This window comes from Atractosteus spatula, chromosome 2 (assembly GCF_055471065.1).
Source record: "Atractosteus spatula isolate fAtrSpa1 chromosome 2, fAtrSpa1.hap1, whole genome shotgun sequence".
Classification (NCBI taxonomy): domain Eukaryota; kingdom Metazoa; phylum Chordata; class Actinopteri; order Semionotiformes; family Lepisosteidae; genus Atractosteus; species Atractosteus spatula.
This window is the reverse complement of record NC_142707.1, coordinates 20,643,743-20,671,495: the sequence shown is the minus strand read 5'-3', so window position 1 is coordinate 20,671,495 and position 27,753 is coordinate 20,643,743. Positions and strand designations below refer to the sequence as shown.

The window sequence follows — 27,753 nt, the reverse complement described above, 5'->3', positions numbered from 1 at the left end:
TAGTTCAAGTAGGTAGCTGCGTCAGCATGCGTAGGCTGCCAAGGAACAGGTAACAGGTTTATTCCATGCTGAAAGGAAAAGAAAGGAAACGCAACGTTTCAGGCCTCACACCTGAAGAAGGCGCCACAGCCGAAATGTTGTTTCCTTTCTTTTCTTTTAAGCATGGGATAAACCCATTACCTGTTCTTTTGCATTGTCTACATTTTCTCTTTTGGACATGTTTTTTCTTCTTTTATTTACAAGATGTTAGAAACTCTCTTTCAAGTAGCTGTTTTACAATACATTTGCTGCAGGTGACTTGATCAAGTGATTGATCAAGAATCCATAGAACTATCAAGTTCCATAGAACTCCATAAGGTCTGCTAATATACAGTAGTCAAGAGCTTCCTGAAAGGACATGTTACTAGTTACTAGTCAGCAAGAATTTGGGGAAATAAGATTAGAATGCTATTTAGATATCTATGTGTGTAGATTTCTTGTGATTTTTTAAATTGAAAACGATTCCTTTGATGATGTTCTCTGAAGCTTGTCATGTATTCTGGATGTTGTACTGTGCAGGGTATTATTGAAGACGCCTCTCACATAATCATCCGTGCTAAGACATGAAGATGAAAGAGAATGAATTTGATGCAAAAGACTTAAAAGATAGGAGGTTCATAAAAATATAAATCCTGCAATAATCTCTTTTTATGGCAAAGTGGCTCTATGTAAAATATATTAACAAGACAGTTCAGTGTGGGTCTCATGCAAAGTAGGAAGTAACCACACACTTTCATGTTAGGGCCAATACAAAACTTCTAAAACTGGATTTTCTGGTTCAAGAGAAATAATATTTTTTCAAATTCCAACATTTGCCAAAAAATCATCATTGTAGCTTTGTTGTCATGTCTTATCTGTTGGCAGGGTGGCCTGAAGGCGGTGATTTGGACGGACGTTTTCCAGACAGTGGTGATGTTTGCTGGCCAGCTAGCGGTCATTGTGGTTGGAGCGTACCAAGCTGGAGGGATTGAAGCTGTCTGGAAGAAAGCACAGGAGGGGAATCGCATCTCTGGACTGGAGTGAGTACCTATTAGGGCATTCTGTTGAAGCAGTTGAGGCAGTGTTGCCCACCCCTGGTCCAGGTGGACCTCTGTGTCTCCTGGTTTTTCTTCCAGCAGAGTTCTTAATTGACAATTAATTGATCTCAGTTTTCTGAGGAAAATTTAAAAATTAGATTTCAGCTCTTAAAACATTGATTGGGATTTGGAATTGGTATTGTTTTCTGAGTTTCAGAACTCCCCTTTATTCTTGTGTATTGCTTGTAATGTAACATACTGGACCTCTGCAAATAGAAAAAAATATAAATTGTGGGATACTTTAATTCATTGGAATTCCTGCCTGTATTTATTCCTCCAATAATGATCACTTATGAGGAACTGTGCTGTCAGAGTGCAGAAATAATAGACTATTCAATCACTCCTTAACCTTTCTTTAGCTTTTTAATAAAAATGACTATTCGACTAAATATTTACATGAGTTGGAAAAACGTCTATGGGAAAATTGGTGTTTACTGTCTGATTTAACAAGTGTTGACTTCAGTATATTTTATAGAACTAAAGTTTGACTTTATTTTTCATGACTCCTTAATCAGTATATCAGTCCGAATTCACAAGTAAACCTTCGACCAAATTAAGACAAGTCCTTAAGATTGTGCAGGAATAGAAGATTGCCGCTGAGGCTCTGTCCCTTCTGACCGGTCATCCTTCTGGCTCCACAGTCTTAATCCTGACCCGTTTGAGCGGCACACCTTCTGGACACTGGGTGTGGGAGGGGTCTTCATGATGCTTGCACTGTATGGGGTGAACCAAGCACAAGTGCAACGTTACCTCAGCTCCCGGACTGAGAAGGAAGCCATCACGTACGTTAAGGCCTTTTATTTACTTGTCACAGGTTTCCATGAGCACTGACAAATAGTCTGCAGCACTCCAGCCTTACCTTTTGTGACACTTGTTCAGCTGTGACTTCACATCAGTTAATAGACACCTAACACTAATAAAAGAACATTTTCACATTCCTGTCCTTCAGATTTAGGCTTCTTACTTTCTTGTGTCATGTTTCTGTTCAGTTCAGTAATGGGTGATTTGTGGTTTTTATTTGGTGGATCAGTCACAGCTTAAGACAAGAGTGAAAATATTGCTGGTTCAAATATGGCTGTGCTTAATTGGATATGTAGGTTATAGCCAGTTGGAAAATGTTTGATGTGTTATACTAGGTGATCTCCATTGCAGTTTGGGTGCTTATGAGTCTTTGTCTGTGGAAACAGCTGTGACGGGGTTATTCTGAGACAAAGCTGATAATTGTTGGACATTGCAGGAAAGAGTTAAGTTAAATAGTTAGAAATAAATGGTGAGTCAATAAACTACAGTCTAATGCAATTATATTTCCTTTAAGATGTAGATATTTAATTGGTTACTGAATACTTGTTTGGCTGGGTACTTCTGAATCCACAAATTATAAAATGGTTGTTGTTATGAATTGTATTTCATAACACGTTGACATTTTAATTTTTTTTAGGTTTGATTATAATTAACAAAATATAGATTAATAACTAACAAAAAGAAATCCTATTGTATTACAGAACATGTGGTGAAATTTGGATTCTCCTTTGATGCCTCCCTGGTAACTGTGTGTGAAGCCTCATTGTCTTGTTCTCCCCATGTGTGTGAAGGTCCTGCTATGTGGTGTTCCCTTGTCAGCAGATTGTGTTGGCCTTGGGCTGTCTAATGGGACTGGTGATGTATGCACGCTATGGGGAAGAAAGCCCTCTGGCCAGTGGATATGTTAAAGCCAAAGACCAGGTTAGTTAAGAAAAGGTATTTGCTACATGCAAATACCATGCATTTTTACACATGTTGATGGCAACATGTATGTGAGTTTTGCTACTGTACATTCATGAGCCAGAACACTTATCTCAATAACATCCCTGTGTCTGTAGATGGTGCTGTATTTTGTGATGGACGTGCTAAAGGATCTGCCTGGACTGCCAGGACTGTTTTTGGCTTGTCTGTTCAGCGGAGCTCTCAGGTACCAGTCTGTTACTCTGTTCAATTCTGTCCTCAGCAGTCCCTTTAGCCACGGGCTTTCCATCAAGATTTTCAAAGCCCTCTCCCATCCCTGCTTTCCATTTTAAATGATATAAAAATGTCACTTACTGTGGGAGCAAACCATAAAAACAACATCTACCAGAAACGTTAGTCTCATGGGGAAAAGGACTGGTTTTCACACTGGTTTATTTTTATAATCCTAAGGTGTATCAAGCATAGATCCTCTTGACAAATCCATTTGGAGTTGAACTTGTTATCCATTATATCTGTACTGTCAGCAAAACATTCAATCAGTGGTTTTCTTTGCATCAGGAAAGAGGCAGTAGGCCTGAATTAGTTCCATGTCTACAAATAGCTCTAATTTCCTGAATTCTGTCGAGAGCTACTATGTGTAAGCAGTCATCTAACCAGGCAAAGTTTATCTTAACATCAAGATTTCCATTTTATTTTAGTTGTTTTATTGGTATTTTGCAAAAATATCGAAGGGAGCACTAATTTGATTAGAAATTTGGGGTAAAGGAACTGTATTTTAGCTTTGTGAGTACCTGTTTAATTTATAGTTTGTTCTCACTAAAAATGAAAGTTCAGAGTATAAGTGCTGTAGCAGCCCATCTTGATCTGGCAGTAGATTCTTTTGCCAGAAAAGTATTTTAATTGTAGTGCTTTTGCATGTCTTTATTAAAAAGCAGTATCACCTTTTCTTTCCAGTACCATTTCCTCAGCCTTTAACTCTCTGGCCACGGTGACAATGGAGGACTTGATTAAGCCCCATTTCCCTGACATGACAGAATACAGGGCCACATTGCTGTCTAAAAGCCTTGGTGAGTGTCTGCTGGGAGATGCTTGGAATTTTGGGAAATTTTTGTGTTTTTTTTCTATTCTTAATCCTGGAGCACACAAGTATATAGTGTCCACTTCTTGATTAGGCACATTTGACATTACCCCACTAGTACATCAGATCCCAAGCTTCAGTTCCCTTTCCAAAGGAAAACCTAGCTATTTCTTTTAGCTTAACCAAAACGTGCCTTCAATGTTTTTGCTTTTTAATCTAACCACAAATCTGCAACTGTGACATCAAAAAAGAAGGAGTAAGAAATTCATTTATTAGGTTTCTTATGCTGAAAATGAAAGAGAAGAATGTGGGTTCTTGGGAGGTTTAAAGAAAAGAAGCAGAGAGAGTATTATTCCTCGAAGGACTGCATCTGACCAAGAATTTAACAGTGCTTCAGGATGTCAAGATTCAATTTCAGGATACTGCTGGAATTGGTAAGAAAACCAGATGATGAATGTCACACTAAGGTTCATTGCTGTTGGTCAGGGTGAATCTTTCTTGAAACAATCTGAGCACAACTTTCCTAGACACAAAGTGGGGCATGGCTAAAGTGTATCACAGGAACCCACTACATTCCAAAAATGACACTAGATGAAGAGAAGCAAAGTGCCTCTGTGTACTGGGCTCAGCCTAGAGGACTACTAGGACTACTTAAACTCCACTGTCTCTCAAGTACAAGAAAGTTTGAGTTGATCATTTGTCCAGGTTTAGCATTATTTCAACAATTTAAAATAAAACAGGACATTTTGCAATGAAAACTACAATTTTTGCAACAGGGCCAACTTTCTGGGAGTTGTCCATTGCATCTCCTACCTGTTTTCTATTGTGTTCCAATTTTATTTTTACACATTGGTTTTGTGTACCTATTGTTTCCCCAGCTGTCATTGGTTAATTGCAATAAACAATGTAGAAAGCAAAAAGTTGTACACCAGAAGATACCCTCTAAGGAAAGACATTTTACATGTGCTAGAACATCATCTTTAACGCACTACATTCTGAAGTGCATTTAAACCTGAGAACTGCACACACTTTTACAGAAGTTATGGGGGTTTATCTAGCTATGTTTTTGAGGCCAATGTTTTGTTCAAAGAGCTGTATTAAGGATTATTTAGAAAATAGGCTGGATTAGATTGACAGAACAACTAGGTCCTAGCACCGTAGTGGTGACCCACTGACTAGAGTAGTGGGTAAGTCTCTTGACTTAATGTGGGTTGTGAATTCATAACTGAGAGTCATATACTGCTACCACACCCTGAGTTAGGTACTTTACCCTGCTTGTTCCAGTCCACCCAGCTGTAGAATAAAGACTTTCATAGACTGATGACCCATCCAGAGGGCAAGTCACATACTCACTCTTCACTTACTGTTTTGGGAACCAGAATAAATAATGTACATTGAGCCATTGTGGCTCCAGTACAGAAATTACCTATCTAGTTGCCCACATGGGCATTTGGCCTCATCTTGTTTTGTAACATTTTATGTTCTTATAAAAAAAGAAGCCACTTGGATCAAATTGTATATTAATGACAAATTATACCAAAATATAGTGACGTTTCTAAAAATATATTGTGGAAAAAGTATAATTGCATCTTTCACTGTCACTGTTTATTTTCATGTCAATCAAATGTTTATTTCTCCTATTCTTCAGCTATATTTTGAATGATTTTTAATATGAAGAGATATCAAGATGTTTGCTAACTCCACCACAGTTCAGTTGAGTTTGTATGCCTGATTTCCACCTTCTCAGTAAAACTGTCTAGTGTAGAAGGAATTGAATGTTGTCAGATGTGGGAAAGCAGGTCCTTCTGGGCTTCATTAAGCAAATTTAAAACATGTTTCCAGCAGTACTGGAATAGCCAGCACCTAAGGGTGAGACATTCCTAATCCTCAGGGTGAGACACTCTTGGTCCAGAGGGTCAAACTGCAGATTCCTAGGGGCTTTATTAAAGTTATTGCACAGCCTTCCAGTTTACTTTACACAGACCTGTCCCCTCTGAGCTACTGGGTTGCCGACTGCACAAGTCAATATACCTTCTTAAAGTTGTCTGTTTCTCTTTTTTCAGCACTAGGGTATGGACTCGTTTGTTTAGGAATGGCCTATATTGCATCTCAGATGGGGTCTGTGTTGCAGGTAAGGTTCACATTAAAGTTGTGAATAGCAGAGTTTATATTAGTCATGTAAAGCAGATGCGATCAAAATGTTGCATGACTGAAGAATATAATCTAAAATTAATTTTACTGTTTACAGTGTAGGAAACAGTGCAATTTCTGAACATCAAATGTTTTTATAATTTTCTAAATATAAAGGAAGGCTTGGATTAGGTTTCTTTATAAAGACTTTCTGTATGTACCTCAGGTGAGATAGTTTCCCACGAGTGAATGTAAATTTTGAATTCCAGTTGTGATCTCAGAATTCAGTGGTTGTACTGGCCGATTCTCAATTCCCCTTCCTTCAAGGCATCACTCAGTATCTTTGGGATGATTGGGGGTCCTCTCCTTGGACTGTTCTGTCTTGGAATGTTCTTCCCCTGGGCTAACCCCACTGTAAGTACCAGAAACTGTGTCACTATATTAACTTTTTATTTTCTATGTTAAAAAGAATTATGGCTCTAGATGAGATTGCTATAACATACAACTTGTTGGAGCGTCTAATCTCACTATTCAGTTTTTCAGATCTTGGCTACTATAAACGTAACCAGCCCCAGTCCCACATGAGTATCACTCCTGTTCCAGCCTCCCTGCACTAGCTCCCACCGTTGTATTGGATTTACTTCATATTTATTCTCCTGACCTCCAAAACTATTATGCTCTATTTTGAAAGCTCTATTCTTTAATTTCTAGCTTGCCATGTATCCCCATAACAAGATGCCACACACCGGTTGGTAAGGTAGTAAGACAGAAATAAACCTCAACTGTGGCTCTCTTGATTGCTGTTCTCTATAGTGCTATAGCTGCTATACTGTAGCTAGCACTTTCTATGTTTCATTACAGAAATGCTGTTTTTTCTGTCTTGATGTATCTTTTCTGCTTATGTGGTGTCACTTTATTGTAAAGTGCTTTGGGATATCCTGAAAGGCACTATATAAAATTATTATTATTATTATTATTATTATTATTACTCACAGCAGGGAACACACGCAGAGAAGCCAAACGCTGATTGTGTGATGATCATAGGTAATGTAAAAGTTGCAATATCTGATAAAGAAACCATTGCATTCACCAAAAAGCTTTCCTCAACTGACAGTATTGCTACATAAGAAAATATAGTCCCACTTGAGATCTTATATATGGTCTGATAGACAGAACATAAGAACGGTCTGCAAATGAGAGAGAACCATTGGGACCATCTTGCCCGAGTGGTGGTTTGGTAGCTGAATGGATCTGCAATTTCATCCTGCCATTTCTTAAAGGGGTCCAGAGTTTGGGCCTCAACAACCTGGCTAGGAAGCCTGTTCTTGATACCTCCTGCAGTTTGAGGAAAGAAATGTTTCCTGTTCATCCTAAATTGTCCTTTTTCCAAGTGTGACCTCATGTCCCCTCGCTGCTGAGTGTGAAACAGTCCCCTTGGTTGAACCTATCTATAAACCTTAGGAATTTAAATAAAAGAATGAATTCTCCTCTCAGTCTCATCTGTTCTAGATTGAAGAGATGTAGTTCCCTCAAACTTTTCATATATGACAATTCCCTGAGAGCTGGGTTCATTTTTGTTTCTCTTCTTTTTACTCTTTATAGAGACATATCGTTTTTTTCAGTGGCATAGTGACCAAAACTACACAGTATACCGAACTACTGTATACAAATTTTTACTATTCTATTGTAGAGTTCATGCACTTCCCTGGATTTAAATTCCATACTTTCTGAACACTTCATTGTCTGACAGCTTGCACTGTCAGCATTTTGCAAAACTTGGAAGAGAATGCATTGGTCAAACTACCTGATGAAAGCTACTTGAATTATTCAGTATATCAGATTTGATATACTCTGTAGTTTGTTTTTCTGGACTTCTGGACATGCTCTGTAGAAAATATACAGTAACTGAGGCAATCAAAATGCAACAAATGCTATTGGTACCAATACTAATATGTTGCAATTGAATGCCTCTCAGTATAATGAACAGTAGACTAGTCCATTATGAAAAAAGAGAGTGTTCATAATAGTAATAATTCCTTGCACTTTCATCTAATTCTAAAGCACTTTACATTTAGGAGGAGTTTTGGAGTACAAGTCAAACAACCATTTGAATGATAAGATTACTTTATTGGCCATATACAATTTCCTGTATTAAGAATTTGTCTTTTCACATACCCCAACTTGCTCTCCATGAGACACACAGACAGGGAGATAAGCTTGGGGTCAGAGCACAGGGTCAGCCATTTATATGGCACCCCTGGAGCAATTGGGGTTAAGGGCCTTGCTCAGAGGCCCAGCGGAGTAGGATTCCTCTGCCAGCCACAGGATATGAACCAGCAACCTTCCAGCCACAGGTGCAAATCCTTAGCCACAGAGCCACCACACCACCCAGGTCAGAGTTGTCACTGAGTCTGGCAAAGTGGCAATTATACTGAATAGATTTAGTTAATCTGTAAAATATACTTAACAGATCATTAATTTGCAGTACAGTGTTAATTGCAACTGCTTGGAATTTGGGAATTTTCACATGGGATTGTATTTTTAAGTAGGTGGTGTTTGCCCTTTATTTGGATTGAGTAGGCCAGGTGAAAGTGGATGGAGGTAGCCTACCCACTGCAGCTGACAGGGTATTTTCTCATGTTCTTGTCACGAAAGCGTTCTTTTCTGACCCTATGCGGACGACACAATCCAGAATAGTGAGAAAACACGGGGGGAAAAGTCATGCAGGAGACGGGAATAAAGACGGGGGGCGTGTCCATAGAGTGCTGGTGATCCGGGGAGGTGTGGCCCAGGCAAACAATCCTAGAGGAAGTCCAAAGGAGAATCTAAAACTGAGCAAAAGTCCATGGCCGGGTGATCCATCCAAAACAAGAGATTAAAAACAGGTACCGGGTCGGGACCGGCGGGGGGAACAGGAACAGGAGCAGAAAGAAGCCAGACGAATTTAGGTCCCGGGCTTGCACGATGCGGGAATCAGATGCAGCGCCTCGATTGGCGACTGCATCTGGCTTTTAAAGGGGGACAGGAAGGAGGCTGGAACAAGGGACAGGTGCGGGGAATAAGGCAAACGAGGAAGGGCTGGAGCGCCCTTAAGAGGAGGAGTAGCGATCGTGACAGTTCTGTTTTGTTTTATTTGCTTCCATCATCATAAAGCTAGGTAATTTAGCCATTCATGTGCAAAAATCTCCGAAAGGCCATTCTAAAGTGGGGATCTTCCACATGTGACTGCATAAGTAAACGGAGCCAGCCCTGCCTACTACGTCAGCAGGATCTGAACAGAGACATCTCTGAAAGGACTTAAAGCATTCCATTTCCTCTTGAATGCCATCCTGTAGTAAGCACTCACACATGAATTTATGACTGTGTTCATTTGTCCATCCATTTCTGTTCATTTTTCAGTTTATAATAAGTACTTTCAGTTGATTCTGCAATGTTGACAGTAAATACCTTTCCTGTCTCTTCTCCAGGGTGCTGTCACTGGCTTGGTGGCCGGCCTGGTCATGGCCTTCTGGATTGGCATCGGGAGCTTTGTGTCTCAGACCGTTGGCTCTCACCCCCTCCCTCCACTCAACACCACAGCCCTCCCAGACACTGGGAATATGACCACCGTCGCCATGACTACACTGGTGTCTGCCGTCACCATCAAAGCAAGGCAAGAGAAGCATAAAGTTACATATGATGAGGCCTGGCTTTTCCACTTATGATAATTAATAAAACATACACTTTATCTTAATGATTACTTAAAGCTTAGTTTTGAAATATAAGAAGTATAAAGCCAGGGACAAAATATTTCTCTGTTGCTACAAAGTAAACTTTGTAGACATAGAGGGCATTATGATTTCAGTGCCATAGTCTGGAAAAAAAATAGTTTGAGGCAAGACCTTGAAAGTTAAAAGTAAAATGTTATGGGAGTGATGATATACTATACTGTATCTGTAGGTACAGCTTTCCTTGAAAAAAGAAAACAGATGGTCTGCTATTGAGGTATAACCTCCTTATTGATAGCTTCAGTATAAGATAGGTAGCTGATATTTTAGCATCACTAAATGCATAACTACCTGAGTGAAAAGGAGTGTTTCTCTATAAAACAGAATAATAGGTGTTGTGTTCGTTTTTTGAAGAAAGAGTGCACTAGTATTCCAATAACAATGTAAAGTTGTGATAGCTGATACATATTCCTTTAAAGTGTTTTAAACATTGTTTAGGAGTTAAGGACCTTGAGCGAGTTAGAAATCGCATTGCCCCTAAGATATAGCTCTCTTTAAACTAAAAATCTAGGCCAAATTATACTTCCCTGTAAAAGTACTTTAGAGAAGATCCTGTTTGTGATTAGGTAATGACCAAATTGGTTAGGGGATACAGTAGGAAAGGAATCGAGTCACGGAAGGTGAAAATCAAAATTAAAATTGAATCTAGCTGCTACTTTTACTTTTTTTTTGCTCCTTGTGAAGGAAATGTTACAGTTGAAATTAATTCAAGCCATAATGAGAAGTCATTTTATTTACTTTAGTAATGTAATGTGCTAAGCAATGAACAGGACTGATGATGAATTTGTATTCCGTCTGAAATATTCGCCTGTCTTTCTGCAGACCGACAGGACTACAGCACTTCTATTCTCTGTCTTACATGTGGTACAGTGCGCACAACTCCACCACAGTGGTAATAGTGGGGCTGCTGGTCAGTTTCCTCACAGGTGAGTGCTATTTGCTATGGCTTGTGTCTAGCCACACACTCTGAACACTGGAATCTGTTGTTAAAGGCCACATTTAGTCAATATACAGTACCAGTCAAAAGGTTTGAGTCCACCTCCTTGAAACCAGGTTTTTCATGATTCCATTTCCTTTAAATTTCCTTTAAATGTGCTTTAAACTGTATAAACTTGTCTATGAACACTTAATATTTAATTACATGATATGTGTACTTATAATCTTACGTGAACTGTATGGAAAATGTTAATTTTTCATTTTCAATAAAATGAACACCCAAAGCAAGTGGATTTCAGTCTGAAGCCAAGGCTAGTTAAATGTCAGAAATATGCATAACTTGGTACGATTATTGGTAAACAGGTGAGGGTCCATGATTGCTATAAATGTAGGGAGCATGGGCAAAAGTTTGTCATTCCTGAATGAACATGGCAAAATTTGCTCAGATAAGAAAGGAAAAAAGACAGTCTATACTTACTTTAAGAAAAAAGGTCAATCTTTAAGACAAATTGCAAGAACTTTGCAAGTGTCAGTAAATGCTGTGGCCAAAACTATCAAATGATATGAAGAAACTGGCACTCATGAGGACCGAAAAGGGTCAGGCAGGGCAAAGGTGTCCTCAGAATCAGAGAATAGGATCACAGGAGTTTACAATATAAGTGTGTTCTGAGAATCACCAGATCTTTTACTGGATTTTTAAAAGAATTTACAGACTTCTCTTGATGAATGGAATCTGAGACATCCATGGTAAAAATGTAGCCTCAATAATAATTACTGTCATTGTGTTCAAATTATTAGGGATATAATTGTTACTTCCAGGACAGCCAATAAATAATGCACTTAAAGTGTGCATTTGGGCTTTTGCTTCTTCGTAAGTGGTGAAGCTGTTTGAAATGATCTACTGTAGATGGTTGCTTAGAAATTTAGTACCAAATGATGGGATTACTTGACAAGGATATCACTGAAAGGCAGTTCCAATTCCTCCAGTTTTTAAAGGCTTGAAAGAAAATAGGTGTATGCTACTGTTTGGCACATTTGTTGCTCAACTCCTCTCTCTTGTTTAATGAGCGACTATGATAATTAAAGTCTAATTTGTGAAATATGAGTGCTGACAGTACTAAAATACTGACATTTTTCCTGTGAATATGTATCCCTGTAATAATTATACACATGTAGTTTCTTACCAAGTTGTGACACTGCTAGCGGCATGGTAAAGTAGAAGGTATCTTTTAATAGGTGTAAACGTAAAGAAAGGACATTAATCTTTGTTTATACTGTGTGGCGAATCTCCAAACAAAGCAAACCTAAACTCGAGCTCCTCTTTGAACTCTAAAGTTCTTTTTCTCTTAACCTCTCTAGACAAAACTGGACAGATAAGCTGCTTACTGCAACTAAAACTAAAAACTATCCACAGTTCATTTGTCAGTGATTTTCATGCTCCTTTCTCCCTCCAATGCACTGCATAACAAAGGCTCTGCTCCCATCCTAGTTAGCTGAGGTCAACAGCCACTAGAAGCCTCTGCTTCCTTGTCTTTGATCCAGTTGTCATCCTCTAATTAGAAGACTGTGGGTGGCAGGTCCTTGCTTACAGCCTCCTGGGAAATGTAGTTCAGGAAGGATCTGCCATCTTGTCTGAATCTGATGTTCATTCAGAGTTCATACTAATAGTACATGAGTATGCATGTATTCATAATATTCCACATTGATTCATATTATTTTTCTTGTTAATCATTCATTTATAGTGACTTATTTAAAAATTGCCATCCCATAATGGAGGGACACCACACATTCCAGGATTACTGCTAAAAACTGTTCACAATATCTGATCTGTAAAAATTAGCCAGATTTAAGTTAACATTATGTAATTGCCTGGCTCATGTCCTTGCATGCAGGTCCCATGAAGGAGAAAGATGTGACCCCTGGCACGATATACCCAGTGTTGGGCACCCTACTGTTCTTCTTACCCGAGCGGTACAGAGAGAAGCTGTGCTGTGTTACCACGCTGGAACGAAGGGTAGGCGTCTGGGAAGTGACTGCAGGAGGGTGAGCGGTGTGTTTTATCAGAAACCCACTTTCAGGCTCCCAATCCTGGTCCCGATTCTCCTGATTTTCCACATAAACTTCTATTCTCAACCTGTTCAAATATACTTATGAGCTGTGTGGACACCGTTATCAGCAACTTTTCTACCTTTTTGATGAAGCATTTACACACATTACCACTTAATCATTAATTTTGTTGTGTTTAACTACACAAAGTTAAAAGCATGCCAGGAAGAATAAGTAGATTAACAAGATTACAAGATTTGAAAATTCCTTGTTGCAAAAATGTGTCGTGAATATTAACAATTTGAGTGGTTTTAGTTATTCAAAAATACCTGAGCAACCTTTCTTTTCAGGAGTCTCCATTATGCATTATCCTCACACACATTGTGCAGACATTTGTGTACAGGCTGCTTTTGTGGATATTCTGTCAGCTGTCACTAAGAAAGCCCTCTCTGGGAGTCAGCTGTTGAGAAATCACATAGAGCTGTGTTTTAGGAAACCAGACACATCTGCGGTTTGTTTTTCTGTGCTGCAGGCCAGTGAGCCCAGTGCCCAGCAGCAGCTGATGACACAGAAGACGAACAATGGCAATGCGTTCTGTACCGAGGAAGACAAGGCCGAGGACGAAGACCTGGAGAGGCGCTTGGGGCCGGTGTGTCACTACACTCACATCGTGCATGAGACTGCCCTATGAGGCTGGCCAGGCCCTCACTGTCTTGCAGGGAGCTCTTTGAATCAGCAATGAGAACTCTACTGTGAGCCCAGAAAGGACAGAGCTGCAGGGTGGAATGCTACAAGAAGATCTTGTTTTACTTTCCACCTTTCACATACTTTCAACTTTCTCCTTTCTGGGAGATATCAAATACTGTTTAAAGGGGAATGCTGGAATAGAGACTCTCATACTGTATACTGTACCTGAGGTGAGAAGGACTTCTTAATCAGAAGTGGCTGAGCCATTATTCTTACCGTGCTTGAAAAACAATTCAGTATGAGGCATCTGGCCCTTCCTTTTCAGTGTAGTGTTTTACATTTCTTTTGATGAGCCTGGGTGTATGGCGCAAGGATGAAAGAAGAATAGCTTGAAAGAAAGAGCAACTACAATTTTCCTATTCTAGCTTCGCGGTTGGTAATGCTAAATGCTGCTGCAGTGGCATTTTCCACTGGACAAGAAAGCACAACAAGCAATGCCCCCCATCTTAGGAGGGTGTAATTAATGAGGCAGTAGAAATGAGATCTGAAGACTGACATCCTACATGCCTTTCAGAGATGATATGGCAATAGCTTGAATTGCTTCCAGCTTCAAAAACAAGCATCACTAATGTGTACAGGTAGGCGTAGTGGTCTGCATCACATTTGTAGATAGGAGATAGCTGAGTAATGGTGTTCTGTGTTATGGTGTGCATGGAATGTCTTTTTTCACTGTGAGAAAATCATCAAGAGCCAGGGATGCTTGAGGTACTGTTAAACCTCTTTCATGCCATTATCTGGCACTGAGGGACTGTCTTTTTAAAGCATACCAGCTTCTCATTACTGCACCTTACCATTCAGAGCTAATAGGTGAAAACTAGTTAAAACAATACTGCATATACTGCTCCGTGTACTTCTGTCATGATTGTTACCAAATGTCAGTATCATTCCCACGGTAAATGTTTTAATTCCAAAGGACCTTCATTATGTTTTTTTTTATCTGTAACACAAATATAGATCCACATTTCCTTTATGATAAACCATGAAGATGGTTCTTTTGCTGTGCCAAATGATGAAGTTAAACTAATTGAATTGTTCAGGTCTTTCTAAATTGCCATATAATACTTGAACAACAAATCAGTGTTTTTCAAGAAAGTATTTTTTTTCAATTTTATATTGCCTATGGAAACACCAGTTTCAGACTGTCACGTAATGTGCTTTAAAATATCCAACTGGATAAGATGGCCAATGTTCTTTTATTTCAATATTTCTGGTAGCTTCTTAAGCAGGAAACTTCATATTTCATAACTTGGTGTATCTTAGAAAATACTTTTGAATCTGCTTCTATAATATGGCTTGTTCCAAATACTCAAAGCTCACTGTGTAAAAAAGTGCCTCTTATTTTTTAGTCTTCATGTACATGTCTGTCCATTTACAGAAGTGAAAATGAAACAAATTTAGTTTCTGTTAGATCTTCCTTGAACACAACTGACAGGTTTTGACATTTTCACGAAATGTCACAATTTTCACAAAAGTAAGATCTAACAATTGCATCCTGTTAAGACAATCTTCTTAATCACTCTGTACTTGGTACTTCTGTATCACTCAACAGCCTCTATACAGGTGTGATTTCCATGTTTTTGCTGAAAGCATGTTTTAGTATCCTTGCATAGCCCCGATATCACTTGCACACTTGCATGCAATTTTCAGCACTAGCCATACCATGAATATCCATTCATTATAGAATTATTCCTGGAGATTTACATTCTTGGAATGTGTTTAGGTTTTGCCACCAACATTATAGACTAATGGAGACATTTGTTCTCTTGCTTCCTGTTAGTGGTTTGTGTGCCTCCATGCTATAGACAGAAGATTTTAGTGATGTTTCAGTATCTCTTCTGCTTTTGATTGGTCAGTGTAATTCTGCGTGTCTGTGTTGGTGCTCTGTGCTGTGTATTGTGTTGGCAAGATTTGCCTCCATGGAAAAAACAAACATTTCTCTAAAGCAACAAAGTGATCATTTCTAAATCTTGATTTCAGGTTTCCTTCTATAATACAGCGAAGAAAACATGAAATTATTCATTCATGAAAGTCAAAATCTAATCATTTTGAGAGAGATCTTTTGTGACAACAGCTTGTATCCAGTTTATGTTTTTATTACATACAGTAGACTAAGTATTTTGTGCTAGAAAAAAGGACCAGTTCATTTTTCTTTTCTTTTGTACCTGAGATTACTTGAAAATGTAAGGTGGTCTATTAAACTGCCTGGAGAACTTGAAAGAGTCTGCTGGCTTAACTGAAGATTTAAAGTAAATGTGTATACTTTTTTTTAAAAAGTAAAAAAAATGGTATTTAGAAAAAAAGGAAATTGTTGTAAAGGCATTGTGATTATTTGCACTTATAAAAACACTATGAAGGGTAAGGGGATTTTTCCTTTCAAGAAAAGAGAAACTAAACCAGATCATCTTGTGCTGCAAATCACTAATGCAGAACTGAATCAGTAAATCAGTGCTGGATGCTTGAATTAGTCAAAAGATAGAGAAAGTATGTAATTTAAAAATAAAAATGTCATATTTGGTATATCATGAGTGGTGTAAATGAATAAGGAGGATGATGCTGTGGTGAGAAACCTGCCTAAAACGTTTTTTTCTTGGTAGATCAAAAATGGGATTTACTGGTTAGTAATCAGTGATTTGTCGCAAACGATATGGAGTTAAATAATATGTGATGTTGTCCTACTTAACATTCCAAACAAATGCTAGTTATTTTATCTAGCATTTCTCCATTCTATGAAAAAGTGCCTTTGTTTGACTTTTTGCTTGTTTTGTAGTTTTAGAGCCAGTCAAAAGAAATGTTACTGAAATTTAGCCAAATTATTAAATGTATTTATTTTCAGGAGGCATGATTCCTTAGAGTCCACAACAATGTGTGCTGGGCTTTGTGCTCTGTCCAATCTTCAAAATTGAAAAACAGTGGCACAGCCAGAGCAGTTTTCTAGACACTGTGGGTCAGCTGTCATCTTTGTAGTTGATCTGTGCGTCTATATTTAGAGTGTTACATCTTATTGAATTGGCTAGTAAATACCCGAACAGCGATGATGGCCCTAAAATGTTGACCTGACTAGATCACATGGCTAAATCTGATGTACAGAAATCCACAGATGGTCTTGGGTCATTTTACCTGTAAGGCAAAAGGAGTGCTTTTCAAAACAAACAAAAAATCAATGTTTAAATTGCTTCGAGATTTTGTCTGATAGTGCTTTCAGAATAAAGTGTTTAAATATCTTGGCTTTGGGTTATGTTACTGTTCAATTCAATTTTCAGTTCCATTTCACTGCATCCCTTTACACAATATACCCCCAACTTCATGTACAGCTCAACTCACATGTTGGACAACAAACGTACATTCTGTTTCTTACAACTAGTCTGTTTGGTAAGTAGTGTGTGACAAGGAAACACAAAGTAGGGACCTTGTGTCATGGCATTCTGTGTATTAAAGGTGCTTCTAAAGTTAGATGACCTAAGCTTGGTTCCCAAGGACATGACCTTTGATCATACACACCGGAGAACATAGACATCACCAATGACCACCCAAGAATGCATACAAGCTACATTGGACACAAACGATGATCACACTGAGCTGTTGTTCCACCAACTGATGTGTACTATCATCACCCATCAGGGCCTACCACCATGTTTCCAACTGCATGTTCACCAAATTTAACTGCATCACAGTGCACAGGTTTTATAGTACTGGTGCCAACCAACTTCATAAGTGCCTTGTGTGTTGAATAAAGAACATGTATATAGAAGTACAGCAATGTGGCAGCACTAATACTGTAGTTCATTTAGTCACACCTTGGGTATTTATTGAACATCATCAATTTATGGCCACAGTTTACATTCAGAATGCATTGGAAGTCCAGAGATGTATAGTTTCAGTTTTTCCTCTCCTCTCTATTCCAGCGAGTTTCAATGCTCCATAGATCTAGTATGTCATTAATATCACTGGCTATTAGACCAAGCTGTGACAAAGCCTGGAAGAAAACTAGGAAAAAGGTAATGACAGTTTTTAATGGTGCTTTATCCGAACACTTTTAAAAGTTTCTGTGTCAAAGTACATCAATTTTTGTTCATGTATTTTTTTTTTGTATTGGCCCTACAGTTTAAGGAATCATTCTTGATATTGTAGAGTAGAGAGAAGCAATATGGAGCAATGGTTAGAGTTCTGTATCCATAACTAGGAGGTAAAGAGTTCAAGTGCCAGGTGAGACACTGTTGTTGTACCTTTGAGCAAGGTACTTCCTCCTCATTGCTCCAGTAAAATACTACATACATGGAGGCAAATATAATTTGCTTTGGATAAAAGCATGAGCCAAATAAAAAAAATAGATATTAGTACCTGAATATAAATATTCAGTTTAGAGTATTTACAGCACAGGGAGAAAATACATGTACATTGGTATTCAACAGGACAAATGCTATTTGGTGTATAACATGATATTCTTTGAAATTTACAATAAGATTTGATGAGAAGTATTTCAATAACTTTCACAGATGACTTTTCCTAACTATTGCATATCACAAAGTACTTACTGTAGTTACAGCTCCCTCACTGCTCAGACAATTCTGGTCTGCTCTTACAAAACCAAGAAGCTTTAGATATGTTTGTGGTGTTGATTTTATGCCAAGCCGTATGGTACCTCAGTATTTCCATCTGTAAATTGAAATGGTTTTATGTAGTCAGATTGGCCGACATAAGAAGAGCACCACTGGTTGTTGGCAATATGTTGGCATATTCTGAAAAAGATGGAAGCTTTAACTTCTTCAGACACTCATTTCCTAGTTCATATCATTGATGACTATTTTTAAAAGAATTACTCGCTAATTGATAAAGAACGTGGAGGCTGAAGAATGAAATGCAAGGTTTTGCAAACCTCGACAAACCATTGGCTACAGTAGTCAAGGATTCCTTTTTACTGAGCAAGGAATTACAAGAAGCTACGACACAGGGAAGTGGGTGGGGTTTTTCTGGAAACCTTTCCATCACCATTCCCCATGTTCTCCCTATTCCATTTTTTCATCCATAACTCATCTCTGTCTTTATGCTCCCCTGGGAAGACGTTTATCAGCACCGGCAAACACATGATCCCTTTCTGGGTCTTTGTGGGTTTTTTTTTCCCAAGCAGTTACAGCCAGGTCATGCTGCTCCTCCATTCCCTTGGCCATCTTCAGGACTCTTGGCTCCAGTCACTGAGACACACTGTACTCCTCTATCAACAGCACAGTCTGTCATCATTGGTGGTCAGTCTAACAAGTATAATGCCTTTATTTTAACTCTAAAACTACCAAAGCAATATTTTTGATGACCTATTGTTTTGTGTATTTGTGTACTAGGAGCCTTCTTCCCTCACCACAAGTTCTATTCAGCTCCCAGAAACACACACTAGAATTGTTCAAGTGCACTTTTTATTTTCTAATGATTACAACATTTAACACTACCCAACATCCAGAGCACATTATACAAAAACTAACTCCAAAGGGCACCTGGCCAGCACAAGTACCCCATTGGAGCCAAGCTACCAAACCCAGATGCAACAGAGGAACAGTCCAGCACTGTTATTCTTCAGAACCTGTTCTGGTCAGTAACTTAGCGTGCCTCCTTAAGCAAAGAAACAGTGAAGACTTCTGTCCACTTATTTAACACTTACAGATCTGTGCACTTCAACCAAAAGAATGTGTGAGTGCATTGTAAAGCTCAGAGTCAACGGAAGCGAATGAGTGTACCTGACTTCATGATAAAAAAGGTCACTTCAAAGTAATGTAAAGCCACTGGCAAAAAAAAAACAGCCACATCAGTAAAGATAATATTGCAAGTCTAATAATAATACTTCCTAACACTTATATAGCATTTTTCTGGACACTCCACTCAAAGCGCTTTCCAGTAATGGGGACTCCCCTCCATCATCACCAATGTGCAGCACCCACCTGGATGATGCAATGGCAGCCATAGTGTGCCAGAACACTCACCACACATCAGCTCTCAGTGGGGAAGAGAACAGAGTAATGAAGCCAATTCATAGATGGGGATTTTTAGGAGGGCCAAGGGGAAATTTGGTCATCTAACTTTTTCAGAAACACCCTGGGATTTCTGATGACCACAGAGAGTCAGGACTGATGATATCAGCACCAATCTCAAACTACCCCAAATACCATCTGTAGTTATAGTGTTTCAGAGGCTTGCCAATCCCTCAGTCCCTGGGCCTTTACTGACTTTTACATTTTCATTTCTCAGTTTCTAAAGCAGATCCCTCTTAGCCAGTTTGCCTTTAGTTACTGTCTAAGCACAGCAAACAAGTTAAATGCTGTATTCACCAGAAAACAAAAAGGGTACTTAGCCAAAGCTAATGTGCGATTCTGGGAGTTGAAAAGAACCTGTGATGAGTGAAGAAGGCTTGTAGCACCCATGATAACTTCTAGGTGTTGTAGTCATGTAAAACACATTGCTCCCCTTGCATTTAGGGGGTCACAATTCTGGGTGGCATTTACTGTCCCTCATTCTCTATCTGTGCCTCCCCAGCCCATCCTGTTTGTCCTCACACACCCTTTAAAACTAGGAACGAAGCTGTTGCTTCAGTAAGATTTAAATGAATTGGATAGTGTCCAAACAAAGATTATAATGAGTTGAAGACACAAAAAGTATCTTGAATTCTAAATAAAGGAAAAAACAGACTTACTGGCAGGAGTGATTAAATCCATGTATGATAAGAGAAACCTTTTATTTTTTTATTTCAATTTTTCTTCCAGTTGCAATGTCAGCTGAGGGCATGGACTATGTAGGCAAAAATGGCAAGAAACCCAAGTCCTGATATTTGGCCAGTAATTAAACTTAGTAATAGTTACTGAATACTAGGCCTAGGATACTGGGCCAAAACCTAGATAGATTATACTAAGAGCTCATTTGAGGCTTTCCCAGTACAGATCAGTGTTTGGATCTGGGGAAAAAACCCAGATAATTATCCCTTCCAATTGCTCTCATTTTGAAGAGTTTGTTTTGCATTTGTGTTCATCTGAGAAATGTTTTCCAGTGTAGTCAACCCAAGTGCAAATATTCTGACATAATTTCCACTTGGAACAATGCCAACGCTCTGTAGTTGATCAACATTATGCAGTTGTTAAACGTATTGTATACAAGTTGTAGCACAAGAAGAGCAAAGCACAGATGACTGCTGAGGAACTGATTTACTTCATCAGGAATTCTGTTTTTTGGGGAAGATTAGTGTGCTTTTTTTTTCCTATTAATTGTGAGTGGTGATATACAGTAATATTACATAGCTTTCTTTCTGGAATTACAAAAATAATAAAATAAGTTCTAAGTACCCCCTTATATATTTGGAGATATATTTACTGGCTAAAAAAATACTTATTCTTCAAATCCTTCTTATTAGAGAGGCTTGAATAACATTGCTGTTCCCAGCTGAGAATCAGGTTAGTCCACCCGTGTCACTCACTTGAGAATTTCTCGGGGCCTAATTGAAATACACTCTAGACATTCTAGACACTGTTCTGATAATTTGTTTACTGTGTTCCTCAGTTGGGTTATTAATAGCACCAATAGATATTAATGGTATTAATAACACCAAGTATAGGGTCTGATCTATGTCTGGTACCACAGTAAAAGGTTGGCAATCTTGTTTGTTTCATTAACCATCCTTAACTGTGCATTTACAGGGAGTCAAAATGAGAAGTATTCCAGTTTAGTCACTATTATCAATCACACCCTCTTCAACTGATATTAAGTGCAAGAATTGCTTGTCAAGACTCATCAACTCTTTTTAAGCATTGCTTAAACTAAAGACCAGTTTTCTAAATCCACGTCTTTTCCCTTAGTAACCTCTGTATTAGCAGTGATGCCTTTAGAGGTCTCTTTTAATGACAAAATATAAGAACAGGCGTGCTTATCAGGCCGCCAGACAGATTTATGGAGTTAGCCTTGAGTGCAGTACATTTCACTATGGAGCAGAGCCCATGTTGCTCAAACTGGAGAAAAATAGCAGCCGTTAGGTCATATGGCTTGACCCCACAGTGTGTCCTGCCAGAGAAGCTGTCTTTCCCACTGCCTGCACACAGGTGCTCTCACTTGACTTGTGGAGCAGGATTCAGCCCTTGAAGTACCTTTTACCAGTTATTATCATTGAGACAGACCTGCCAGTCTGACAGGATTTTGTGCTTCACAATTTGTGTTAACATTTTATTTGATTTAGTTATTATTACCCATTAAGAGCTGTATGTTTTTAAACACTCTGTCCCATGTATTCATACATTTTCCTGTCACTGCAAAATAATCTAACAAAAGAAGCTAACATTTTATCACATATGGTATGGTATGGTTTTAAGAGCTGTCATAGTATTCAATTCAAAATGGAACTCTTAATTGTTTATTTAGTTTTTTACCTTGTGTTCAGCTTAGTATTGTTAATGTCTTTTTAATATAATTATTTAATGTGTCAAAGACAGACCTCTGTTTTGTAAAATTCTTTCACGGCTAGAAAGATTAAATATTTTAAATAAGTTGCCAGTATTGTTATTTACCAGTATCAGTATCATGTTTTCATTGTCTTCTTTTAAAAACATAATTCTTTCATAAATAAACAACCAACACTAAAATGTACATTTCTCACAAGAAAAATTTCCCTAGTTTTCCAAGAAACCAAGTGAGACAAAAATGACATTTCATTAGTTATTTTACTGTATGGCTTTCTTTTCAGTAACATGAGCATAAGGGGTTTATATTAATTTCAAAGGCTGAGATTGTGCTTAGGCAATATTCAGAAATGCATTTCTTCTTTCCACAAAGCAAGGCACATAATGAAATGAAGAAAACATAGAGACTAGAATGTTTTGTTAATAAAACAGTACTTTCAAAGTGCACAAATCTGTCCAGTGAGGCATAGGTCTTTAAAAAATCAGGATTCTTTAACCTTCAGCAAAACTGCTTATTACAGAGAGAAAAGTATGCCAAAAGTACACATAACATGCCTCCCTACACATTTATCTTTGAAAAGATTTATGGTTGTAGAGTCTAAAACCACAGCATCCAAACACAAGCGAAATCTACTCTTGATAAAGATTCAACAAAAATTGGCCAAACAGAAAACTTTTGGTTTTAATTATACAGCATGTTTATAACTCAGTGGCCGACAACAAGCCAGTAAACGAATAACATACTGAAGAGCAACACAAACCAAAAGTACAGTCAGTATTTTTATCATGTCATGAGTGCTCTGAAAAATACTACCCTCATCACTGTTTCATCAAGATGTATTTCACAATACATGTGAAGTTGGTATGTACAGCATATCCTTAACCTCCTAAACTAAGTTTTCTTTGTAATGGAGGACTCCATGTCCAATCATCTACTGCTCATTTTAAGGAAATGGAGAAAGAAACTACAAGAGAGCAGGAAACTCGTCTTTTGGCCAAACACTGAACACATCATTGGAATTTTACTCAAGTAACCCTCAGGTTTCGCATATTTTGCCAGCAGTATTAGTAAACACATGTAACCAGCTCATGCCCTGGAATGAATTCTGCCCACCTGGGTCTAGGGAAGAGCAGGATCTGAAAGAGTTCTCTATAGAGGGCAAAGAAAGGAATCCCAATCAAAGAACCGATTACTGCATTACTCATTACCATCTATCCATCATCGGAAACCTGCTTCTTCCTGGCAAGGTGAACAGCTTATATATGGAATTTATCCAGGAGGTACTGGACCCAAAAGTGGAACCAGTCCCAAACTCTGAGTGGGACAACATCCATTGAAATTACCAGGCCAATTTCAAATGAACCTAATCTGCATTTCTTGTTGGGGGGAAGCATGAGGACCTGGAGAGAGCCCATGTGAGAGCATGCAAAAGGCCTAGTCTGGAATCAAACCTCAGCTCCAGGATTTACAAGGCAGCAGAGTGACGTGCCCCACCCCTGCGCCTCCCATTGCAATCCGTCTGGAGAACAAAGGGTGGCAAGAACACGGAACGGGAAACACACCACTTTAGTTATGACTTCTGTTTTGGGAACTAGTTTTTCTTCTTCCTCGTCTTCATTCTGTCATTTTTCAATGTCTGGTCAGCTTGTTTTATTTAAGCCATTAATCTGCATTGTTAATTCATGTCGATTTCAGCTGGGTACTTGAATATATCCAAGAGGATTAGCTAAGATTGTTTTTGTTGCAAACTAAAAAAAGCTTTGTAAATGGATTATTCGGTGCCAAGTGTGCTTAGAACAGCATAAATACCTTTTCTAAAACCCTTCCTAAGTAGGTATTAATACTCCAGCCCCGTATTTATTTACATATGACTCCACACTTATTTACATAGCAACTCATACACTTCTCAAATAGTTTTAGTGACCTATCCTTTTGTGTGTCATCATTCTGGAAGTAACAGAAATCTCACAAACAGGCAAAAAGAACATAGTCTCTTCAATCTTGTGCTGAAATTAGGGAGGAATGTGATAAAAGTATTTTAAATCTTGAATGGTATTCACAAACTTAATCCAATGGATTACTCTACATTTACTAACTTCTAATTGTGCCCTCGTGTTCACTGCTGAGCATAAAATAACCCATTGGTTTGGTTTAAATACACTGTGGAGGAAGAGTGTATATAAGACTGAAACATATTGCTGAACTGTCAGTTAATGGCTGGATGAGATCCTTAGGTCAATAAATCACCAGCATGAAGGTTCATGACTAATAGGCTCCTGTTTGTAACCTTTTTATATTCTTGTTTATAAAAATGTGAGGAGAAATATTTGTTTCGGAAATTAAAAAGAAGTAGCTGACAAGAAATGCACCAGATGCTGTAACTAGCTCGGCACAGTCTTTCTGAATAATTCCAAAAAATGAAGCGGGTATAAATACTGTGATTATAATATGAAGATGTCTTCATCAAAGCCAGATAGTCAAAAAGATTGCTTATGGTATAGGGTGTGACCCAGGGTCAGGGGGTTGTAAGCAAACATCTTCTTCTCCAGAGCACTCCTTCTGACTTGTTTGGACCACCGTCAATAAATCTTCCATGCTCCCACAGTACAGGAGAGACCTCATGGGCCACTTCTGCAAAGCAAAAAGCACCAGATGATCATTTCTTTACATGAACATGAAATGAGTCTTTAGCAAAAAGCAGATTGGTTTAATGCTGTATTCAGCTAACAGAACAGCAAAGAAGAAGGTAAGAGACTTTCCCCCAGTGTAATGTTATGGGCACGGCAATATACTCCAAATAAAACGAAAATCCGGGTGAGGTGACCACGTGGCTGCATGAAAATGAGAGAAAAATCTGAACAACTAAGGTTTCTGAAGATATCATTGGAAACTTAAACACTCACTACTTCACACTACTCACATTCCGCACAAAGGTTGAATAAGATAGAAATGTCACATGTGGAAAAATATTAATGTACAGTAGTTAAGAAAATGTGGGGCTGGCTGAGAAAAATAGTGTATATATGACATAAGAAACAAAATCATTGAGGCAAATCAGATCAAGCCAAATGTCTTCTCAGAGGTTTCTAAAGAAGACCAGCACCATTATGGAGGTGTCACCCCCCCCAACTTTGAATTGGCATTACTTCCATTTGTTGTAGAATTGTCTACACTGTTCTGGTGTATTATCCCCTCTGCAATTTCACTAATAAATGTACAATAATTTCATTACACAAAATCTTGATTATTCTGACCTTTTATTGTATTATTTGCTTTTTGTTGTATTGTTGTGTTGGACTCTGCTGTAAACCAAACTGCCCCTCGGGGATAATATAACTTGAATTGATTGGAAAATGGTGAGAAAGCCAAACAAGTGTGAATATACTCAACTGGGATGCCAATAAAACTTCTCTTGAGGTCGTCTATAAACTCATAGTTCGCATACACCCAAGCTTTGACTGACCTTGACTGGATGAAGATATCCTTGTGCTCTTGGGGGTAGATGCTGCTCTGTTGGAATTCTTCCCTGATCCAGAGTCTGAGTCAAATGGGCAATGTAGTTAGTGGCCAAAACCAGGATGTCCAGTTTGGAGAGTTTGGTGTCGGGTGGGACGGCAGGCAGGGCGGCCTGCAGGCTGTGAAAGGCCTGGCGAAGGTTTCGCACCCTGCTTCTCTCACGAGCAGCATTCTCAGGAGAGTGCTGAGGCCTGCTCAGTTTTTCCTGGGGCTCAAACCTATGCTGAACCTGCAGAAATAACAGACCTTGAAAAAAGAGGTTTGACTCCATTTTATGATGAAACGATCGAATGATCGTGATCATCGTTGTGACCCTTACCAGGAATAAACATTTTTCTTTTAATGTGCAGATGAATGATCAGTCATCCTGAATTTTTTCACATTCAGGATATTAGAATGTCATCATTGGTGAAGCATATATACATACATATTTGTTCATTCTGGAGGCTTAACTAAGATACCTGAGGTAGGCTTGCCAGCAATTGAGCCTTCAACCAGCTGGTGACTTTCATAGTAGACTCCCTGTTGATCAACCAGTTAATAATCATAATGAATTTTACTTATGTTATGTCTGTTCAATAAAATTTGATAATAACTTTGTGAATCTGAGGAAGATACAGTATAAGTGATAAGTCTTTTGCTGAGTATGTTAAAATTCATTCTCCATTTCAAAAGAAAATAGAGAACCAGTTTACCATGGTCTGTTTTAATAGTGTCAGAAGGAAGAATGTGTAATGCCGCTATGTAGGCAGAGTACAAGAGGCAGTTTGCCCTTGCACACACTGCCTGAGTAATATTTCTCTTCCACTGTGGGTCTAAATGTACATTTCCAGAGGCAGGCAGTACTAACGTCTTTCCCATGTTCTGATTAACTGAGAGATGACACCCTTATACAGGACCCTGTTGTGTGACACAACAGCACATTTACTTTCACATTTGCAACACACAACTGCAGAAAATCCTATTCCTGGGCTTTGTTATCTGAAATTACCTCAGAAGAATATGTATATAAGCTTCCCTGTCATCCATAGCTACAGAGTCCATAGCAACCCAAGGCTGTCAGTAAATATCATTTAATACCTAAGAAACAGTTGTGGCAAATACTTGTTTCCATCGTGTATAGCTTTTCAAAGATATAATCAGGGGTGTGCCCATTGAGATACCAGGATCTACAGTCAATCCTTCTCAGCAGCTGTGGAAGACATACAGTATAGTGGACAGACTTCTTTTCATGAGATACTGTATTATCCTTACCCTTCCAATTACACGGCAAAGAAACTGATTTACATTCAGAGTGGACAGGAGGACCACAAGGAACAGTAAGGAATTTTAAATGTAAGAAATTATCATCCTTGAGGACAAATCAGATGGAAAAAAAATCATTTAAAAGTGTTCTCATTTTGGCAAAGGATGCATACCTGATAAATACTGCTGGCACTTGAAAAACATTATAAATGGGTATAAAATGATATTCAGCACAATAAAGGACACACAACAGAATAGTAAAGTGACATTTTAATTAAATGAAACTGCTGAAACAACAACAGAATAATAGTTAAAAAAGTGCACAATGGTTTAACTAATGGATAAAATGAAAAATGTATGACAGATCAAAGATTGAAAAAAGCTACGTTTTAATTGCACAGCATCTTTGCTCAATTGTGATGTAAACTAATATATAAGAAGAATGATTAGTTCGCCGTATATAATGAAACTACTCTCCATGTAATGAAAGTGTCCCGTGATACCTACAAAACATTTGAATGTATATATACACCTGCTTCAAAAGAGCATCCCAGGAATAGAAGGTAAGACGTAAGTAACAGATTGCACTTCTGGTATCATTTGAACTGTAACTTCTCTCATCCACTTTTCCCATCCTTTTAACTGAAACCTATCGCCTAGGCATCCTCACAGTCTCCCACCTCTCTCCACATAATCCAACTGCCTTCAATTTTTCCAGCTGAAACCTCTCAGCGCAGCCAAGATCCTGATTTGCCAGGAGTTAACTCACCCATCTTGCGGGGTCCCTTTGAGGAAGTCTGTGTCTGTGCTGCAGTCCCTTGTTACCGGGCAGCTCGTCTGTGCCCAGCTCTTTCCAAGCTGTCTGGGTCATACCCCTCAGCCTCTCAGCCATAGGTACCTCTTGAACCTCCAAGACTTCAGGCCAGCAAGGCCGAATAAAAACAGATCACAACCACGGCGCACAGCAAAGCCTGGGACCCCTCCCTAACGAAACAGCTTCATTCCACTGCTCGTGATGCTGTGTGAGCCG

At 38.6% G+C, this 27,753-nt stretch overlaps 2 protein-coding genes across 3 annotated transcripts in view; one reads left to right on the top strand and one right to left on the bottom strand.

Moving 5' to 3' along the window:
• slc5a6a (solute carrier family 5 member 6a) overlaps window positions 1-16,762 on the top strand; it is a 34,506-nt gene extending 17,744 nt beyond the window's left edge. Inside the window, exons 7-17 of one of the 2 annotated variants that reach the window (XM_088909153.1) lie at window positions 904-1,058; window positions 1,757-1,897; window positions 2,708-2,837; window positions 2,975-3,063; window positions 3,792-3,904; window positions 5,979-6,046; window positions 6,373-6,459; window positions 9,513-9,697; window positions 10,635-10,738; window positions 12,641-12,762; window positions 13,327-16,762. In XM_088909153.1, coding sequence (XP_088765279.1) covers window positions 904-1,058; window positions 1,757-1,897; window positions 2,708-2,837; window positions 2,975-3,063; window positions 3,792-3,904; window positions 5,979-6,046; window positions 6,373-6,459; window positions 9,513-9,697; window positions 10,635-10,738; window positions 12,641-12,762; window positions 13,327-13,485 — 1,353 coding nt within the window. In that variant the 3' untranslated portion in view covers window positions 13,486-16,762. Of the gene's footprint in view, window positions 1-903; window positions 1,059-1,756; window positions 1,898-2,707; window positions 2,838-2,974; window positions 3,064-3,791; window positions 3,905-5,978; window positions 6,047-6,372; window positions 6,460-9,512; window positions 9,698-10,634; window positions 10,739-12,640; window positions 12,792-13,326 lie in introns of both variants that reach the window. The other variant, XM_088909154.1, reaches the window with a different exon arrangement.
• Window positions 16,763-24,452: 7,690 nt separating this feature from the next.
• Window positions 24,453-27,706, bottom strand: tcf23 (transcription factor 23). The gene is made up of 3 exons (XM_088909641.1): window positions 27,493-27,706; window positions 25,426-25,707; window positions 24,453-24,593 (listed from the first exon to the last, which is right to left on the bottom strand). Exons 1-3 carry the CDS (start codon window positions 27,613-27,615, stop codon window positions 24,453-24,455), a joined length of 546 nt encoding a protein of 181 aa, XP_088765767.1. The 5' UTR covers window positions 27,616-27,706.
• Between the last annotated feature and the right edge of the window lie 47 nt (window positions 27,707-27,753).